At 33.5% G+C, this 15,905-nt stretch overlaps 2 protein-coding genes across 2 annotated transcripts; one reads left to right on the forward strand and one right to left on the reverse strand.

Annotated features, from left to right (window-relative positions):
* Positions 1-382: 382 nt before the first annotated feature.
* LOC147411680 (Acyl-CoA N-acyltransferases (NAT) superfamily protein) lies at positions 383-4,661 on the reverse strand. The gene is made up of 6 exons (XM_086451096.1): positions 4,436-4,661; positions 4,254-4,325; positions 2,247-2,334; positions 1,924-2,056; positions 1,697-1,735; positions 383-694 (listed from the first exon to the last, which is right to left on the reverse strand). The coding sequence occupies exons 1-6, from the start codon at positions 4,608-4,610 to the stop codon at positions 608-610; spliced, it is 594 nt and encodes a 197-aa protein (XP_086307222.1). The 5' UTR covers positions 4,611-4,661; the 3' UTR covers positions 383-607.
* Positions 4,662-8,416: 3,755 nt separating this feature from the next.
* Positions 8,417-10,422, forward strand: LOC147411681 (Auxin-responsive family protein). The gene is made up of 2 exons (XM_086455084.1): positions 8,417-9,124; positions 9,742-10,422. Exons 1-2 carry the CDS (start codon positions 8,524-8,526, stop codon positions 10,362-10,364), a joined length of 1,224 nt encoding a protein of 407 aa, XP_086311210.1. The 5' UTR covers positions 8,417-8,523; the 3' UTR covers positions 10,365-10,422.
* Positions 10,423-15,905: the final 5,483 nt, after the last annotated feature.

Below are 15,905 nucleotides of genomic sequence, written 5' to 3' on the forward strand. Positions count from 1 at the left end.
ATTTCTTCTTCATACAGAAATTTCAACCAAAGACTCCATTGAATTTTTGCCCAAACCCTCGTTATAATTATATTATAATTCAAAGATAGGCTAAACCATGGCATTTATAGCAGCAAAATGCAGAAGCAACTGGTCAATGTCATTGATCGAAGATGATACAAAACTAAAAACCATTTGTAGCAGACTATTACACTAATAGCCCCTGGTTGGTCGGGAGGAGTCTTGTGATTTGTAGTTTTTCTACTTGTACCTCAGTGAGTTGGCAGGAAAAACTCATTGTATCATAATCCCCCCCAACATTTCTCCTCCCTCTGTCTGAACATCTCACTTTCAACTACCAACACTTACGTGTAATATGAACATAGTTTCCCACTACATTGGCTGAATATTTCAAATTTTTTGGCATGTATTATTTAAAATCAATCCAATCCAAAGGTACATTTGATTCTGGATTTAAATATCAAAAGAGTGTAAAACAAATTAGTGTGGTTAGTTTTAAAGCTTCCAAGTCCAAAGGTGCTGAAGTGGAGAAAACTAAGCTTCCAAGAACAATGAAGGGTGGAGCCAATCATTGCCATTAATATGAATAAATGATGAAACAAACATTCTAGCACTGTGTATGTGTAATCAAAGTACCAACCAAGCTCAGCAGTTCCTTGCAGCTAGGATTCCTCACTGGCAACTCCAATGTCACCTGTCAATTGTTCAACACAAATATTATAGTAAATTATCACATTGTAAAGTGGAAAACTAATGTACCCACTGAGTAAACCATGAGGACATCTTCCGACAGAGCCACGCACATTGCAAAATAAACAGTTTGCCGAATGTTTGGGTCTGTGTACTCCGAAAAAAAAAAAGAACTTTAATCACTTCATATAAGGCATAAAAATTGGACAACTTCCCTAGTATGCAAACAATGGAAAACAAAAAAAAAAAAATTTAAGACAAGGGAAAACCATGAAACGAAACACAATAAAAATGGAAAGGAAATTGGAAAATCACTGTTCTTTACACTCTATTTTCCCCTTATTCTCCATATTATTCGGAAGAAAAATCACTATTCTTTTCAGCTGCTAGTTTCAACATTATACATGTTTTCATCATTTTTTTCAGTGTTTTTTCCACATCTTTCACTGGTTCTTCTTTCTTCTTCCTTTTTTTGCCTCATTATTTCTTCCTGTTTTTTCCTTTCTGATTCTTGCTATTTTAACCTCTATTTTTCTGAGTTTTACTGTTTCTTTTCTGGTTTTCAGTATTTTTCTGGGATCTCGTTATTTTTTCTAGTTTTCAGTTTTTTTTTTCTTTTTCATTTCTTCCTGATTTTGAATTTCTTTTTCTTCTGTTTTTTCTTGTTTTCACTGATTTCTACTTACTTTCTCAATGACTGTTTTTTTTTTTTTTTTTTTCCAATTTTCAGTCAACCAAGCACCTGCAAATTGGCATAGAAGTTTAGAAAGTTGCTAACCAAGCAACAATAACTCCAAAAACAAAACTATGTAAGTTTGTGACGTTGTGCAGTATACTAAGCAGAGGGCCTAACACCCACTCGAAGTGATCTTTTCCCTAGAAGACCTTTTTCGGTGGAACCACCAAACAGTGGTAGTCACCTATCTTCCTCAAAGTCAACCACAAGAGAATAAAACGAATCAATACGAACTTAAATTTCAATAAGCTCTAGTCCCTTTGTCCTTACCTCTTTAAAAACTTCGCTATAAGAAGCTTCTTCAAAACCCTACATCCAAGCACAAGTACATTAGAAGTTTGTCCACCTAATGTGATGAACATTGATGCAACTTTAAATGCATGTATCCTAATCATCATCAACAATTATATGTCAAAAGGTTGTCTCGTGATGAATGAAGTTCATGCATGCCTTTACAACCATAAAATGTATATATAGAAACATGCAACGGAGTTTACCAATTTTCGGAACAAATTAAGAGATGCTGGATTTGAGTCTCCAATTTTGACGCAGAATGACTTGATCCCAAATTTCTCAATTGCAAAAGCCATCATCATCATGACTGCTTCCTTTCCAAGCCTTTTGCCGCGACTGTGCAAAGGATTAGACCAAGAAATTCATTAAGATGAACACATATACCAAAACCACCTTCCCAAGGGAGAGGGGTATTTTTATAGTTATTTCCACCGATGTAATTTGAATTTGATAATGGAACAAATTATTTAACTCAATAATAAACTATAGAGAATTGGTGCTTCAATAAAAGAGACTGGTAGGGTACCTTTTAGGTTCAGCTATCATTATTTCAATCTCTGCCATTTTAGAGTCATCCATGTCATTCATGTAAATGTTCACATCCCCAACCATAGCTGAAACAAAGCATGACATTACAACAGATTGATAACCCAAAAATACAATTATGGGTCTTGAAGCACACAGGGAATCCACACAAACATAAGATTGGTTCTTCAGAATTCCAATCAATTTCTTGTTTCGGGGACTATAACAAAATCCAATGAAGGGACAAAGATAATACAGATTTTGTATCATTGCCTGTAAAAAAAAGGATTTTGTAGTATTAAACGTCTAATATACATCGGTTCAATAAAACTGTCTCATCACAACAATCATTGTAGCTCTGCAAGTTACATATCTACTAGGCTAGTCCGAATCTCTTCTTCACCAGAACCAATGCCCATTTCATGTACCCATTTGCACCATTATGAATTCTGTTTCTCAAGATTAACAAATTAAATTTTAAGAACCACATTTATTAAACAATAAATAGTTATGCCACAAGGAACAAAATGAAGCATAGTAGGATGAAACTGCGTAGGGAGGAAATTGCTTTTGACGTCCTCTAGGAAACTATAGAAACACAGAGATGAGAGAACTAAGCAGGATACAGCTACCAAGAAACTGATATCCATTCACAAATACCAGAATTTCCAACTTCCTATTTCATGGTAACACAGTTTTTGTGCGACACATTTAAATAAAGGCCAAGATACAAACGGAGTAATAATGAACATAAAATATTCATAATTTTTTATTTAAACTAAGATTAGAAGGAGAGGTAGCCACCTCATCTTCTTTGAAATGGATGTTTATAGTAGGAGCAAAAAGTAACCAAGAAAAAAGACAGATTAAAAGGAGTGTATATAGATGAGAATAAAGAGCTACCATCATTGACCATTCATCGTTAGACTGATCAGAGGATAAAAACCTATGATGTACAGGTACTCCAATATGATTAGTGTACCCATATCCAAAACATATGATACTAATTCCAATATTGCATGGATACTTCTGTGTTACAACTTCATAGTTTCTTATTGTACTAATAGACAAATAATTGTTTGTCATGTCGACAAATATATATAGTATATAGTATATTATAGCAAGTCTCATTGTTGAAAGCATTGCGAATGTAGAAGTTTCATTGTATGTGACATGGTGTAAATTAAAAATTATGATACTTAGCTCGGAAACCTAAAATATAAAGCATAGTATTGTATTATTGGATAGAATACCCATGTTTGTTTTCGTGTCTTAGATTTCGGAAAACGAGGAGTTGTGTCCCCATTTCCCATACTAGCGTCAATATCAGTAATCCGGTCATCTAGGAAACAACAACATGAAAACTTTCCCACGTAACTTGGTAATCGACGGTGCCAGATAGTTGTGAATTTAGATAACATTTTAGGGAAAATGATTTCTATAGTGATATACAAAGGGGAATGGCAAACTGATTCAGTTTGATATCTAAGGATCATGTGTCATGAGAGTAACACCAATCATTTTTTAAGAAACTAGTTTGTTAAGTTGGTAAAATCTGTGAGCGTCAATACCACTGAAATGGTTTAAAGACACCCCGTGCATGGTGCACCGACTACTACCACTAACCGGATTGTCTACTGTTAATATTCTTGACTAAAATAAAAGGAATCTTCCCTGAAAAACATTCAACCACTGAGAAGAACTCCATAAAATCGATCATATTCAATGATTACAAGACTCGTCATATTGGGTGATAAAATGACTATTTTCCCCAACTGATCTCTACCCATGAAAAAACTTCCATTAGATCAATTAAAAATGCAAATATAAACAAATTTAAAAAAAAAATTTAAGATTAATCATTGATGCCCACCAACTTGCACCCACAAAAAAAATCCAATTAAGATCTCCAAAACCCTGAAAAGCAATCGTTTAACATAAATCTAACAAAACCCATATAAAAGAATCATAAATCACAAATAAAAAGATGCAAAAGTAGAATTCTAACCTTCAACATGGGGATCTCCGTGGACGAAATCTCCAACTACCATTTGCTTAGCCAATACAATGAAAGTGTGCTCTGCAACACCCACTTTGTAATTTTAATTTAATTCGACATAACAAAGAGAACCCAATTGATTAATTGTGATGAAAGATCACAAAACCAAAGAGAAAAGGAAGAAAGATTACTGTTGGGGTCTTGCGTCCAAGAGAGGTGCATCTCGTACTCCTGGTCAAGTGTTAGTGGTTCAGACCCTGTGGCCTGAAGAAGTGATGGGTCTTGCATCCATTGATGGTACTTAGGGACGTGTTCTTTCATGTATGGAACTAATATCACCTTCTCTCCTTCCAAACTCTCACTCATCTTTCCTCTTTTACCTCTCCCTCCCTCCCTAACTGCCCTCTCTTGCTTTCTGGCCCGATCAATAGACTTAGACCATTTTATTGCCACACCATAAAAGCATGAAAAAACCCCACTAAGTGATTTTTTTTACAAAATCAATCACTTATCTCACACCATACCACCTCAAAAAGTGATTGTGTAATTATAAAAGCACCCCACAACCCGCACCATAGTCGAATTGTTTTGTCTTATACGGGTTAAAATTTTTAGAATGAGTCGATTTTTTGTGAGGATGATATTTATGATGAAAAATTCATCCTCGCCTAAAAATCAGTCTATTCTGAAACTTCTAACCCTATCAAAATAAGATCAAGAATTATAAAGTGTCCATTTTTTTTTAAAACCAGTTTTAATGGGGTTGAAAGTTTTGGAATGAACTGATTTTTTATGAGGATGATATCCTTGTCATAGAGATCATCCTCACAAAAAATCAATTTATTCTAAATTTTTTAACCCACATAAGACAAAACAATTCGATTATCGTGTAGGTTGCTCTTATTAATTTGTGGAGTGCTTTTGTAATAAATTCTAAGTGATTTTTTTATAAAATTCACCATAAGTGAATTGGATTTATTTAGAAAGTTACAATTGCCACAGCAACTTTTGCTAATGCCACACCAATTCGTAAATCATCAAAGAATTGCACACAATTGGTATGAAATTAGCAAAAGTTGTTGTGGCAAATAGCAACTCTCTTTATTTATGATGTGATTTTATAACAATCACTCGTGAGGTTTATACATATTTTTATGGTGCTTTCTAACAATTATATTCGTTTGAGTGCTTGGCTTTACTCACGAGTAGGCATCGGAGGGTTATACTTTGATGTTTTACATTATGATGGACATTTAAGTATGAGTTTTTAGATTCTATATTACCATTCCAATTTGTAAGGAAAATTATATGGCTTAACTTAGAACTACAATTAATCAAATCAATCATGAAGAGGAAAGGACACTTGAGATCCCTAGGCACCAACACACCAACGGATGAAGGTGAAGATGCCAACTTTTACTAAGTTGGTTTAAAGTCTCATAGTGTTAGATACTAAAATCTTCCACATTTCCAACATAAACTCTTTTGATACACCTACAGCCGTTCGTATTTCAAGCAAAGATTGGGGACCATCAAATAAATAAAAATTATAATCCTTGAGGAATGGTCGAAGAAAATGAAAATTTTCATATAGAAGTTTTTGAGCAAATTTTTTTTCAAAGATCGCCAAATAAATCAAAGATTTTTTTTTTTTGCGGGCTATTTAAGTGTTTTTCATAGTTCATTTTGTGTTAGAATATTTTTTTGCCAGTCTCTCATGAAAGACCATGGTCAAGGGTAAGTCCATTATCCACAAACAATGGTGACAAGTGTGAAACTATAAACAAGAGATTTTGTGGTCTAATCTCATCATGAACACAAGACTACTACTCATCATTCCATTTATGGGACCAAATCAATGATGCTTAACTTCCAAGCAAAGAATAATACCGAAAAAAAAAAAAAAATTATTCTCCACCCAATACCACTCCCAACTCACCTAATTTCAAGATAATTTTTGCTATGTTTTGATGTACACTCACTACGTTTTGATGTACACTCGAACATACCGCACACCTTTGTATGTGTCAGGAGTCCATTGATGAGAAGGGACTAGGGAAATCTTAAACCCAACTCTTTCAGTGATGAATATAAGCGCAATTGAAATTTTTGAGAGTTGGACTCATAGGGGATTTGGCCCAACTAACTTGCCTATCCTCACAAGGTTGGGCAAGCACCAAAAACCAATTGGGAGAGGATCCTCTACAGTAGTTTTCCGCTCTAGTGATTGTTTTATAATTTTGATTTGATCACTTTTAAATCCAATAACACCTAAATCCTCTAGTTTTTCAAACATAGATCAGATTTAAGAAAGAAAAATCTACAAAAAGATTTACTTTGACCATAGTAACAAAGTTTGGATTCTGTAATTACTCGGTGAAGGTTCAATTCAGTTAATTCGGATAAACTTGAAAAAGTTTTGTAAAAAAATTGGCAAAATTTTAGAAATTATACAAAATATTTTATTGAAATTTTTAACAAAGCCTATCATTCAATCCCTCTCTAAATCCTAACTTCTTTCTTAAGGTCTGAAAGTTGAAAAAACTAAAATAATGGAGGTGAAGGGTAAAAATATTACCATATTTCATAATTAATTGAGGGGGCACTGATTAGTTCATTGAATTAATTAGCTAACCCCTAGTTCGGAGAATTTTGTAACTGTGCTCTTCACATTAAAAAAAAAAATTTATTGCCATATTGAGTATTTGTGAGGAGTTTTCAATTCAACGGGCAATCAAGTGATAAAGTTGACATATCAAGTTCCAAACTTTTTGTCTGAACCTATGTTACTTGGTTTGTTGGTTCGCTTGGATGAACTTGGTTCTTAGAGGTAGTTTGTGGCGGATATTTAAGTCATTTAAGTTAATCTCATAGGAAAGACTCAAGTCAAGGGGTGATATCATCAGTTTAAAAATAAATATGTATTTTTAATATTGACAAAATCTTGGGATTTTTAAAATAAGAATTATCTCTAATATTTGACCAAACCATAAAAGGCATCTAAAAAAATTCACCAAAATAAAGGTGTTCATTCGTTGTTCTTTATGAACCCACTATGAATCAAACCTCGAACTTGTTCGATTTGTACTAGTTCGTGGTAACATATATAGATTTGAACAATGATGAAGAGATACAGGCAGAACCCTTGTTACCAATCTCCCGTTTAATTCTTGAAAAATTCACGAATTTTTCGATCTTTTCAATGAAAGTATTATTCTCTGAATTATTGAACTATTCTGAATAATTCACAGATTTTTAGTTTGAAAAGAATAAAACACATTTTTTATGAATTTTTATAAAACACGGTGGAAACAAAATGCTACTATAACTTGTATGTTGCAAAATATAAACTTATAAGTTGTGACGTTTAATACAAGTCGACTTTTAAGAGGCCTTGCTTCAAATTTTTGAAGGAATCCACTTTTTTACGTGACAAATGTCTCTTTTATCTTTTAAAAATAATGACATAGCCCTCTACATTTATTTGATATTACACCTTAATTTTTCAAATTGATGATTTGTCCCTTTGACTTTGGTCTTCTTTTAAAAATCAATGGACCAATAACCTCATTGGTCCTCATTATCACCACCATCATTATTACCATCACCATTAACATCACCAATTTCATCATCACCATCATTATCATATGGCCAAATTTTTTAAATAAAACGGATAATACACGTATGAAGTATATGCCGCATATTTTCCATTTATCAAATTTTTGCCTAATTTTAGACTGGATTTTTAGAATCCAAAATCGAATAGAACTCGAATTTTTCATGAATCGAATTTTTGCCGTATTCCGAATTGCTAACAAGGGGGCAGGACTAATTGGTTTTAACAGTTCCACAATTACAAATTAGATCAGTAAATCTCTAATATCCATCAAAATTAGCTTTGTAAATCTGAAGACAGATCATTTTTTTTTTTCAACCTTAAATTCCAAGAGGGAAAACTTCAAATCAATAGAAAATGAAAGAAATATGTCATGCATACGAGGATATTTCCCCCCATCATGCACCCACCGACAAAGGCATAAAGAAAACAACATCTTAATCCAAAACTCTCTGCTCCCATGCCCACCAACCAAACTAATCATATCTTCACTTGCCTTCAAAGCTAAGCGCAATCAATACCCTTAGACATTCACTACCCCCACCACTCACTTTCCCTTACAACACTCCCCCCTTACAAAAATACTCTAAATGACACCACCCTTCTTTCATTTTCATCCTCTTTCTTCCCTTCCTTCTACTTGTTCTTCCTCTTTCTACAACCATGATCTTCTTCTTTTTCCTTTTATTCCTCTCTCACCGGCCACATGCGGCAAATGCCGCACATTGTACCACCTTTACAACGACCAAAACCTATCATAAGTGCATGACACTCCCTACCCAACAAGCCTCAATAGCATGGACGTACTACTCTCACAATGCAACCCTTGATCTCGTCTTCTTTGGCTCATTCATCTCTCCTTCTGGCTGGGTTGGTTGGGGTATCAACCCTAGCTCCCCTGAGATGACGGGTACTCGTGCTCTCATTGCCTTCCCAGACCCCAATTCGGGAGCTCTTGTTCTCCTCACATACATACTTGACCCAACCGTAAAGCTACAACGCACCCCATTACTTTCTCGTCCGCTTGATATCCATTTCATCTCCTCATCTGCCACACTATATGGTGGAAAAATGGCTTCCATTCACAATGGCGCCGCAATACAAATCTATGTCACATTGAAACTTGTACCTAACAGAACTAGAATCAATCTTGTATGGAATCGAGGAGTCTACGTGCAAGGCTACTCGCCGACTATCCACCCAACTACCATTAACGACCTCTCGTCTGTTGCCACCATCGATGTCTTATCAGGCATTGCAGCGGGTAACATTTCTAACTACTAGTAGAAGGGAATGCAATAATACGATGGGTCATGATACTACAAATGGTAAAAATGCCTCATAGTAGTAAGAATAGTTGATTCAATTTAGATTTGATCAATAAGGCTCTTCTTGATTGGAGGGGATTTGTTTCCAAGAAAATATGAATTTCTCGAAAAAATTGTCGTGGGAAACAAATTCCTTCATTCAATTGCACTAGGGAAGTTTGGAAAGGAGAGTTGTTTTTTAGTTTCCGAGGTCCGGGAAGTTGTGAGAAGGTGGGAAAATCATTTTCCTTGAATGGGGTGAGAAAATATTTTCGCACCCAAGGAGATCGAAAAATTGCTTTAGGTGGAAAAAAGCTCACCCCATATATTTGAAAATCACATTTTTCAGTAAAAACCATTTTCCATCCATAATTCATGCAAAGTCATAGAGACCATGAGAATTAAATCTTAATTGAATCCTCTGGATTTAGGAGATCGACCATCTAAAACTGAAAAAAGAATAAAGAAAGCCCAAATATCTTTAATCTGCAATCTTTTTATTATCTATTTTCCTCTTATTTCATTTATTTGGTAAGGAAACCTATGGGAACTTATTTATCATACATTATTGCAGCTGCAGGGCACAAGAACATCAAAACACTGAAACTTGTACATGGGATTCTTAATGCTGTTTCATGGGGATTCTTATTACCCGTGGGAGCCGTCACAGCCCGATACTTCCGCCACATGAAAGCTGTGGGAGTTGTATGGTTCTATGCTCATGCAGGTATCCAACTTTCCGCTTTCTTGCTTGGGACGGCGGGGTTTGCAATAGGAGTTCGGCTAGGGGAGATGTCGCCCGGTGTGGTTTATGGGCTCCACCGCAAGTTGGGTATTGCAACATTTTGCTTAGGGAGTTTGCAAACATTGGCATTGTTTTTTCGGCCCAAAACAACAAATAAGTTTCGGAAATATTGGAAATCTTACCATCATTTTGTTGGGTATGGTTGTGTGGTGTTAGGGGTGGTGAACGTTTTTCAGGGATTTGATGTGATGGGTTCGAATAGGTCTTATGCCAAGTTGGGTTATTGTTTGGCTCTGTCTACTACTATTGGTGTTTGTGTAGCTTTGGAGGTTAATGGGTGGGTTATATTTTGTAGGAAAGCTAAGGAGGATAAGTTGAGGAGAGAAGGAATTGTGGGGTCTTTTGAAAAGGGAGTGGAAGGTGCACTAATTGAATGTACAGCAAAGGCTTGATTTTGTGCTTTTAATGTTGGAAGATTACTTAATGCATACTTATATAGGGTTTTTTTTCACTAAATTCTCTCTAATTTTATTTTAAGTTGAAGTGACTTCAAGATTGTATCTCATATCGCACATCCTGACGTGAAAGTGTGTAAGAACCATATGATTCCTACACACTTTCATGTCAGGATGTGATATGAGGTACAATTTTGAAGTCACTCCATCAAAACTCAATATTAAAATATATTTTACTTGATCATCCACGACCATCTCTTTTAGCTAATCTAAAATGTTCAACAATACATTTACGTATTTTGTAATAACAAATGAAATATTCATCATTTTGAAAATTTAATCTTCCACAATGAAGCATGGTATCATTCTCAAAAAGGTTAATTATTCATTAATTTTCTATAATAAAAAAAAAATCTTATTTTCCTCATAAATATGATTTTGTGAATTATAGACTAGATCAATAGTGAATCAGTGGCGTTTTCGCTTCTCGATGTGGTAAAATGTTGCTGTTTTCTACAGTGTCAAGAAGCAGATTCCTTGCTTCAAATATAAAACGACGGTAAAGCTATTTTCAAAAGTGGCGAATGTGCTTCTTTATTTGTTTTAAAAACGACAAAATTCATATTCTACTTAACTATACATTTTGCAACTTTATTGATTTCTATTTCTATGAAAAAATAGAAAATCATCTTCATTCTCTACTAATAACCCTCCCCACTTCCAACCCCAACCCAATAAAATCATCAGGTTGGGTATTTGATGAACGGTCTTGTTAATGTTAAAGTGCAATAAATACACTTTGAAATTTGAATTTTGTATACAAAAATGCCCTTAAAAACAATTACATTTTACCAAAATATCCTCATATTAACAAAATCCTTTGATGAATAACGACCCGACAAAGGCACTTTTCGGATATTAATTGAAAAAACTTTAGTAATTAGGTTGTACCGTCCAAAAATATGGATCATTTAGAGAGAAAACCTTATATTAGGGTATCATAAGTAATTTTCCCCAAAACTTGGGAGAGGGTGTGAAACTTCTATGAAAAAAAGCATTTTCTTGTATTAAATTTACCGTTCCTATAACATAGAAACAGTGTCTACGCGACTTGTTTTGGTGGGAGTTTAAAGATACAATGTACTCCTAGCCAATTTGTTTTTTTAAATATAATCTTGATAATATGATTGGCCAGGTGGTATATGCAAATGACTTCATGACGTGGAAAATTCGAGAATCGTAGATCTGTATATCTCGGGATACACGATTCCCTTGTGGAAATGCAATCATGTATCTCGAGGCGTTCAGATCTATGATACTTGGACTTGCCATGTCATGGAAATCATTTGAGTATGTCACCTGGCAAGTCAAATTATCATGACTCTTTTTAATATAGCACACAATCCAATAGATGTATTCTCGTAACAATCCAGTTGAATGATGTCCCATTCCTGTAATAAGAAATGATGCTTATGTGGCACGATTTGGTTGGATTTAAAACACATAAAATTGTATGCATGACTTTGTTTAGGACTTCAATGTGTTTTAAACACCAATTAAATCCTGCCATGTAAACATTGTTCCTATTATACAGGAACAGGAGATTGCTCTAAATCCTGATTCTTTTTTTTTTTTTTTTTCCAGGATAGATTTTGATTTTTATCCTCTAATCAACATGTGCAACATGTAAACTCCTTACTTTGTGGGAATATTACTTAATAGTCCTTAGCATTAATTTTTCTTTCAATTTAGTCCTTGATTTTTGCAAGCTATCAAAATAGACCATTTAGTAAACCCCTCTTTTCAAAACAATCTTAAAACCTCACTCTTGACATTTTTCCCAATTAAATTGTCGAAATGCCTTGATCATTTAAACTCATCATTTTTGTCTAAAAAAAAATAGATTTTTGATATTCCGATTGAGTTTTGGAGATTCCATTATGATGAAACAGATTTGAAAAGAAAGAAGAAACCATTTTCAAAGGTTTTTTTTCAAGCATTTTGTAGATTTATGTAAAAAAACTAGGATTTTTCGATTACTTTACTTCCTTTTAAGATGAAAATTGATTAAGGATGTTCTTTTGGTTTGAAATTATCTACAAAAGTTGTTATGTCAATTTTTAGTTGATCTTTCCATGTATTTTAATTTTAAAAAAAAAACTTAAAAAAATGAAAATGATTGGGTTTACAACGTCGAGGTCAACAATTTTTATTTTTGAGTTCAATATTTTTGTCATCAATGTCGACATTTTTATTATAGTCGATCTCAAAACTATAATATTCACTCGTCTTCATTTTTTAAGTTTTCCAACTATTAATACATGAGAAGAACTACTTAAAACTTGACATAATGACTTACGTAGATGATTTCAAATCAAAAGAACCATCCTTGATCAAATTTTATCCAAAAATAAATTAAAATAATTTTAAAAAAATCCTTTGAAAACGACTTCTTCTTCCTTTTCAAATTCTTTTAATTAGAATGAAGTCTTCAAAATTCGATTAGGATGTCGGAAATTTAATTTTTTAGAATGAAAAATGATGAATTCAAATGATTTAGGACAATTTCAACATTTCAATCGTGAAAAATGTCTAAAGTAAGGTTTAATGATTGTTTTGAAAAGAAAGATTTATTAAATGAATTATTTTGATAATCGACTAAAGTCAAGAATTAAATTAAAAGAAAAGTTAGCATCAGAGAATCATTAAGTAATTCTCTCTATTTTACGACGGGGACACCCAACCCTTCGAGGGTGAAAAATTCAAATTTTCTGGCATCAAAATAAACTTGTGGCCCTTTTAGCCAGTGGACATAGCCGTCTAGGAGTTAACGTCACTAAAGTTGAATAACAGCTGGCAGCCAACGACTTCACGTATAATCCAATCTAGGGTTTGATTTTATTCAATGGGTAGAATTAAAAAATAGGGCTCAGCTGATTCTCTCGGCTCGGCTTAAGCTTCTTCAGCCCCCATTTGCAATTTAAAACTAGGGTGATTTAGACACCCCCTGTTTCTTTAGAATATTTGAGATACCATCATTTTCAAATTGACGATATGCCCCCGCAGTCTCAGTTATTAGTCAAAAGCCCTTACATTTCTCTTCTTCAAATCAGTCAATCCTTCTGATTCTAGTATTAATTCTTAAGATTCTATCTCCTTCAACCTTTAAATCTTAAAAAAGAATTGAAAATTAATTTATTAGAAAATCAGAAGATGATTGGATTTCAAGTAAAAAAATCATAAATTTTTTTCTGAGTGATTAAGATGATGTTGAAAATGATGAATTGAATAAAGTTGAATAAGTCAAAAAATAATTTATCACAGAAGAAAATGACTTTTGACTAGAGAATGAAGATAAGATAATATTTAAGTCATTTTCTTCTTCTTCTTCTTTCTTCTGTTCTTTCAAATAAACAGAAACGAGGGGGCATGCCATCAAATTGAAAATATAATGGGTATCTGAGATATTCAACAAAATGTAGAGGGGCATAAAATTTGACATGTACAAAGATTGGGCCAGCAGTCACATAAGAAATTGACCTTCTGGTGTACACATACGTACAATCCAAAGTTGGGTGGCCAAATTTATTTATTCATAGAAAATGAACTCCAAAAATTTGCTAGTGGTTTGTTTGCTTGACTTGTCTTCTTGGCATTTAATTTAGCAGATAAGACAGTTGTAACACCGCCACTTCTAAGTGAGAATGGTAACTCCACCAAATTTGTAAGGAAGGTCTAGGAATTGATCATTGTCATTAATTTGACTAATCGATCAAAAAGTCTATTAAAGTGTACTTATCTCAGTTGATCTCTACACTTTTTTTGTCCCTTGATGATGGTGGTGAAGGGTTTTTTTTTTTAACTAATGATAATTTGATGCTCTTTTTTTAAACGGCCCCGACTTAACAGTTATATAATCATAAAAAAAAATTCATGTGTACTTCGAGGCAAATGATTTATGATTCTGTGATGGAGGCGTAGGGGGGCATTTGGAAAAAAGAGCGCATGATTATCAAGACTCTTGTTTTAAAGAATGTTCTTATAACATTATATTTAAATTTATTATTTAGGGTATATTTGTCATTTTATTTAGAAAGTAATTTAAAGGAATTATATCTATTTGAGCATCTTAAAGCACCCGACTAATCCTTGGGGTATGTGCAGTCCCCTCCCACCACACACATGATGCACTAAGGGTTGTAGAAAATTGTGGTACTCCGAGGCATCATATATTTCTCTTTTGTCTACTCAAATTGGGTGAAAAATTAACATCAATACTTTGATAATGTGGACCCAATATAAAGGTATTTTGATCATTTTCCATAGCTCTTCAAAGAATATTGAGGCCAAGGAATATGTCATCAATTTAAAAACAAATGGGTGTCTTAAATATTCACCAAAACACAAAAATAATTGGTAGTTATCAATGGAGTACCATCTTAATTATGTCATAATTACATGAATATGAGAATCAATGAACCATATGTGCCAAAGGAAGGTGGCTTTAGGGTTTCTACCTACTGACATGTGTCATTAGTTAGATAACTTATAAGTGTACCTCAAATATTCATCAAATTTAATGCAACAATAATAAAGCTCGACTCCTCTCGATGTAGTTATCAATGGAATACCATCTTATATCTTAATTACATGAAATTGGGATTCTATGAAGATATTGTTGGTCCACACATGCCAAACGACTTCCAGTTATTGTCGATCAACACATGTCATAAGTTTGAAAATATTTGGTACCGAAAATATTCACCAAATTAAATGCAATAATAATAAAGCTTGACTCCTTTCGATTTATTTATCAATGAAATTCCATCTTATATCATAATTACATGCAGTTGAGATTCCCTAAAGATATTGTGGGTCCACATATTCCAAATGACTTTTAACTATTGTCAATCGACAAATGTCATTAGTTTGAAAATATATGGGTATCTCAAGTATGGGTTGGGTTCAAGGGACAACAAGATAGTCAAGGTTTTTTTTTTTTTTTTTTTTTTGTAAACAACTTTTGATGAGGTTAGAAGTTTCAGAATAGGTTGATTGTATATGAGGATGATCTCTATGGTGAGAAGCTCATCCTCAGCAAAAATAAGCTCATTCTGATACCTCTAACCCCATCAAAAGGGGTTTGCAAATTAACACTAGAAATTGATGGTCCACGATTCTTCAACTTGTAAATTAAATTGGAGTTAGAAGTTTCGAAATGAACTGTTTTTTTTTTATTATTAGGATGATCTTCTTACCATAAAAATAGTCATCATAAAAAATCAGCTCATTCTAAAACTTTTGCCCATATTTTACAAAAAAAAAAAAATTGACTATCTTATTTCCCCTTGAATTCGATCCTCAAATATTCACCAAAATACAATAATAATAAAGCTCGACAGGTCTCAATTTAATGATCGATGGAATACCATCTTATAACATATTTACATGAAATTAAGATGGGGATAGATCATGGGACATATGTAAAAACAATGTAATAATAATAATTTTTCAAAATAAGGGTAAGAAATTATGGAT

The sequence above is a fragment of the Akebia trifoliata genome, chromosome 1 (assembly GCF_017979445.1).
Source record: "Akebia trifoliata isolate Shusen 1 chromosome 1, ASM1797944v1, whole genome shotgun sequence".
Classification (NCBI taxonomy): Eukaryota; Viridiplantae; Streptophyta; class Magnoliopsida; order Ranunculales; family Lardizabalaceae; genus Akebia; species Akebia trifoliata.

What these genes read in the sequence shown, in the direction of transcription:
- LOC147411680 (XM_086451096.1), bottom strand. Translation starts at nt 4,610, where the DNA reads ATGAGTGAGAGTTTGGAAGGAGAGAAGGTGATATTAGTTCCATACATG. An exon ending in CGGAGATCCCCATGTTGAAG is followed by an intron (nt 2,335 to 4,253) that starts GTTAGAATTCTA and finishes GCTTTGTTTCAG; the next exon opens with CTATGGTTGGGGATGTGAAC. An exon ending in ATGATAGCTGAACCTAAAAG is followed by an intron (nt 2,057 to 2,246) that starts GTACCCTACCAG and finishes TCCTTTGCACAG; the next exon opens with TCGCGGCAAAAGGCTTGGAA.
- LOC147411681 (XM_086455084.1), top strand. Translation starts at nt 8,524, where the DNA reads ATGATCTTCTTCTTTTTCCTTTTATTCCTCTCTCACCGGCCACATGCG. An exon ending in CTTATCAGGCATTGCAGCGG is followed by an intron (nt 9,125 to 9,741) that starts GTAACATTTCTA and finishes ACATTATTGCAG; the next exon opens with CTGCAGGGCACAAGAACATC.